Below are 5,357 nucleotides of genomic sequence, written 5' to 3' on the forward strand. Positions count from 1 at the left end.
AGAAATGCCATTTCACAACCCCAATAGGGCATCTTGAAGAAGACCTCCAACAACCTCTATCAATCATATTATGAGGTCTCCCCAAATAAAGCCTGAAAAACCAACCCACTAGCTAGAAGGAGAAATAGCCCCCAATAGACAAAGCATGCATAGTCACTTCCGTGTTGAATGAAAAGCCCATGAGAATCTTCTAATAACTAAAGAGCAAAAGGCACTAGAGCACAATCACAAGACCCCATCTCCAAAAAGAGGCATATCTAAAGGGAAGTTATCTCAAACTTGACCAACCAGAAGAGAAAAATGTCATAGACATAGAACCCACAAATAGGGGTGCCACAAGAGAGCCTTCCTCTCAGAGAAGACCAAAAACACCAATGCCTTGCCCAAGGAAACACAACACAAGTAAAATCCACCCTCATTTAGGTCACCATTGTTGCTTTCTCCTTTCCCATCTATTGAAACCCTAACACCTCTTCCTCCGCTACTCTACTTTCTCATCTTTAAAACCTTCGAGTTTATAAACAATAAACATTTTCTAAGCTAACAAATATAAACAATAACTTTTTTTTTTATCAAACACATGCAACTACAATAATAAAATTGTTGTTTACCAATACGCTATGTGAATAATAACTTACTTTTTATAATCCGTTCCAAAAAAATGAAACCCAAAATAAGATCAAAGAAATCATTTCACATAAAATAACCTCTTTCTTGGCTATTCTAAAACTACCCGACTAGTAAAATTCATCTTTAAAAAAGTGCAATGATGATTAATGCAAGACTGAAATTATAAAAAATTATATTGCAAATATGCTTCTATTATCTCTATGCGCATTCTAGAAAAGAGAGATTACTTAAACCGAAATGTGGGCCGACCATAGAATGTTGCGGTACAGCAGAAGAAAAGAAGGGGAAATCGTCCATAGTAGACATGCCATAAAGCAAGAAAGTAGGGAATGTCAGGTTCTGTGGAAAATACTTTCAAGAAAGAAAGATCCATGGTTGATCTTCAGACAGGCACAGGATAACATTCTTGGTTATAATCTACACTTATAAAACAGTGCTTCGATCAGTTCTCATTATTTCCTTTTCCATTAAGAGTCTGTTTGCTCTGGGTAAATGGATTCCATTAGTGGAAGAGTGAAAGAGATTATAAGCAGTCGCTTGCAGGCAATTGCGAAAGAGATTAAGCCCCTAACTAGCGTGTCCAACGATGCCGAGCGCCTCCGCAATGAGATAGATCGTGTGAAGGGCATAGTCGATCAAATTAACAGTGGGTTAAGTTGAAAAGGTCTACAGCCTTTGGCAGTAGTGAGGCACTTGATAAACACACAAGAGCGAATCGTTAAATCTGCTGAAGAGGTGTTTCTCCATTACGAAGAAAACAAGCACCGTCGCTTGTGTTGTTGCTGCCCTCACTGTTTGCTTGTCAAAAGATCCAGTCAAAAGATTAGTAGTGCTCTAGCGGAAATAGATGGGCTTCTGAAGATGAAAGATTCAAATTTTCCTAAGAATGGAGACCTTGGAGAGCCTCCGGAGACGCTGCTGCAGCCCATGCGGAACGAGCTGGTAGGCGCATTTGTTCAGGAAAAGCTGTCGGAACTGGAGACGTGGGTACTGGAAGATGACTCTGTTCGTATCGTTGGTGTGCATGGAATGCCCGGCTTGGGAAAGACGTCCCTGCTCAAACAAATCAACAACAATGAAAAGGTACTCAATTTCTTTAAGCTTGTGATTTGGGTTACAGTGTCCAGAGAATCCGATATCTCTGCGCTCCAGAGGCGTATTTTTGAGAGAATTGAGTTGCCTTGGCGTTCCAATTGGAGCATTGACGTAGCTGCAGGGGTGTTGCATTCGGTTTTCAAGGACAGGCGACTGCTGCTCATTTTGGACGATGTACGGACAAGCATAGATGTTTCACATTTGGGAATTTCTCTTTCTGAGGATACTATAAAAGTTGTAGTGACTTCTAGGGATAAAGAGGTGTGCAGGAACATGAGAGCAGACAAGATGATCGCAATGAAGCATATGTCGGAGGAAGAAGGTTGGGAGCTTTTCTGCAGAGGAGCCTTCGTAGCTGGTGAGGATCAGAGTACAGATAGCGAGATAGAGAGCTTGGCCAGAAGCATTGCAAAAGAGTGTAAAGGGCATCCCCTCACAATCAAAACGCTTGCTCGGACAATGCCGCAGCTTCACAGAAGTGCCAGGTCGGAATGGGAATGCATTCTGAAGGAGCTTAAGGCGATTGATCCCCAGTTTCATCGCATTGATGAAGAAATTCTGAGGGAATTATTCGCGCCGCTGAAGCACAGCTACGATGCTCTGGAAACAGATAAGCTCAGGCTTTGTTTCCTGTACTTGGCAACTTATACAGAAGACGAGGAAATCGACGCTGATCAATTGATACAATTGTGGTTGGCAGAGGGCCTAGTGAAAAACAAATTTGAAGGGCGCTACGTTTTTCTCAAGATCCTTGCGGACCGATGTATGATCGACATTGAGATGAAAGAGGAAAACGGGCTCGATATTTGGAAAGTGAAAATCCATGATTTGCTCAGAGATATGGCGATACACATCGCTGAGATCGACCAGAATAGCTTGTTCCGTGCAGGTCAGAATTTAACTTGGTTTCCATCCTTTGCAAGGGCAATATCTGTGAGGATATCACTGATGCATAACCGTATCAGATCTGTACCTGAAAATTTTGATTGCACGAAGCTGGTGACTCTGTTGTTGAGCTGGAATACGATTGAAGAGATTCCGGAGGGCTTTCTGGAGTACCTGTATATGTTAATGGTGCTTGATCTCAGCAACAGGCCCATCAAATTCTTGCCAAAGTCCATCCAACGTTTGAACGATCTCCTGTATCTCCAGCTTTCCAATACCCAGATTAGGGTACTCCTTGATCAAGCATTTGAGCTGGGTAGGGTGCAGTTTTTAGATCTTTCTTTCTCCCCTCTAATCAGTATTCCATCCATGATAAAGGAGATGAAATGTCTCCAAATTCTCAAGTTAGCCCACTGTTATGATTTGGAGTTTGTTTCACCCGACATATCACAGCTTGCTGGTTTGGAAGAGCTTGACATGTGGAAGACGTTGTTTGCATTTTCATTGGAATTCGAAACAGCTGAAGAATTAAAGAAAGCTTCTCTGCAACATGTATGCAAACTTCATCGTCTCAAGCGTCTGCGTCTAACCCTAAAATCCCCAATTAAGGAGAGAACAGTAGGGAATCTAGTGGAGCTTCAAGAACTTTGGCTACTTTGGATGCCCCAAGTTCGTCAAACAAATCTACCCACTGACATGCGGGCCATGCACAACTTGGAGAGGCTCCACCTGTATGACTGCCATATTGATGAAACTCATAATTTATTCTCAGAATTACAAAGCCTCAACTACTTAAAGCTCAAATCTTCTCAATTACTGCTCACTATTTCCGGATTAGGTTTGGGCGGGTTATCCAATCTGAAGGAAATAGAGATTGAGGAATGCCTTCTGCTCAAGGAGTTGGGAAAAGAATTTGGGAGGAAAGACTGCTTTACAAGGCTGCGCAAGCTCAAACTGTGGATGTTACCATCTCTGGAGAGTCTGTTTAGTTCTGTCGAAGAGGGGGCTCTCCCCATGTTGCAGATTTTGGCTATATTCCATTGCATGAAGGTTAAAGTACTGCCATGGGGACTTGATAATCTCAAGTCTCTGGAACAGATCAGAGGAGATAAGGAATGGTGGAATGAAATTAGCTGGGAAGATGAAGAGATGAAGAACCATCTTCGTGCTAAGTACATGGAAATCCTGGAAATCAATGATAATTATCATGTTTAACCCACAGTTTTGCTGGAGCTTGTAATGACAGCATCGTGCTGTACAAGGATTGCTATAAACTATTAAGTGTGTGGAATTTTTAAATTTCGCAAATCTAATTTATCAATTATTGTTAACTGATGCACAAGTCCGAGTCTCACCACATGCAAATCGCCATGTTGCTGCCATGCAAATTGTTTTTCACTGTCATGCATAGTATCTCATGATCAGACGGGTAGTTTTAAATAAAGTTTGTATTAATTTAATTTTTTACTGTCATGCATAGTATCTCATGCTTCAGCCAATCGATTTGCGAGAAACTTTAGTATGGCTTTATTTTCAGTTATTTCTTAGAAAGAAGTTGCTCATTTTTTAGTAGAAATTTTGCTATATCGTATTATTTTGGTTCCTTTCGATTGGTCTTGCAGAGGGCTCGCAGAAATATTCCCGTAGAGAACGCACCATTACCAAAGTGCACAGCAGATTTTCAGGAAAATGCAGGGTGCAGGGCAGATTGTCAGGAAGATGCAGTAACATCCTACACGTAAACATTATGTGGAAGCAAATACATTGCACACATGCCGTTTTCAATGTGACATATGTAACTGACTGAGGATCTTTTTAGGTTCGGTGTGTTCTGTAATATTCTGTGTAACTTTGAAAGCTCTTTGCAGGTTAGGTAGTGGATACTTCAAATAGGACGAGGCATAGAGCTGAAGAAAATAGAGAATGCAACCGGCATGGCATGCCACTTTTTCCGAACGGTGGAAGGTTTTGCTAACTGTGAGGCCCCGGCTGCTAGCCTGAGGATCAAATTAGTTACAGTCTTTTGCAAATGTATATGTGGACGCAACAAAAAAGAGAATTTTGGAATATGGAGTAGGTATGGTCAAACGTTGCTTGCGCTGCTGGTATTTCTCCTTTGGGCGCTTTTATTGTATTCGATAGCGTAGAGAGGATCTAAACAAACTCGTACTTGTTTTTAACTTTCATTCTTCTAGGGTTGTTCACCGTGCGATGTTTCTGATAACATGCAGTGTATTTTCTTTAAAGCTTAATATGCAGAAAAGGACTCATGGGGATAAAAATACAAAACTTTAGCTTCTGCGTTGTATGACACCAGCTATGAAGCCAATTCCGGTAGTAATTATTTTATTTTAAGTCTGATTCAAATCCTTTTTCACTGTCCAGAGTTATGTTGGTAACCATGTAATTGTGTTCCATGGTGTCCTCCATCACTGGCATCCACATCTGGAGGGCTTTTTTTTTTCACCAAGCAAATTTTTGTTTTCCCATCCCCGTGTTATTATTGTTTACACTCTTCTCCTAGTTGCTCCTCGATCTGCTGTTCCATTAGCTATATCTATAAGTATCTAATTCTCTGGGTATTTTGTTTGACATCCATTTGTTAACTAGCTTTGTGATATTGTACTTGCTATTTGTCCATAACATTTTTTTGGAGATGAGCTTGATATTGATGCTCTCAATATGTCAGATAAGTAACAATTGCTCTTTAAAATAGTCTCAACTTTCTTGATTTCATTTGCTAATTC

General features: G+C 40.8%; 1 protein-coding gene across 1 annotated transcript; it reads left to right on the forward strand.

Moving 5' to 3' along the window:
- Positions 1 to 884: 884 nt before the first annotated feature.
- LOC131875461 (probable disease resistance protein At5g63020) lies at positions 885 to 4,070 on the forward strand. Its single transcript, XM_059219801.1, has one exon. It carries the CDS (start codon positions 1,492 to 1,494, stop codon positions 3,823 to 3,825), a length of 2,334 nt encoding a protein of 777 aa, XP_059075784.1. The 5' UTR covers positions 885 to 1,491; the 3' UTR covers positions 3,826 to 4,070.
- The last annotated feature ends 1,287 nt before the right edge of the window (positions 4,071 to 5,357 follow it).

Source organism: Cryptomeria japonica, chromosome 4 (assembly GCF_030272615.1).
Source record: "Cryptomeria japonica chromosome 4, Sugi_1.0, whole genome shotgun sequence".
In the NCBI taxonomy this organism is placed as follows: Eukaryota; Viridiplantae; Streptophyta; class Pinopsida; order Cupressales; family Cupressaceae; genus Cryptomeria; species Cryptomeria japonica.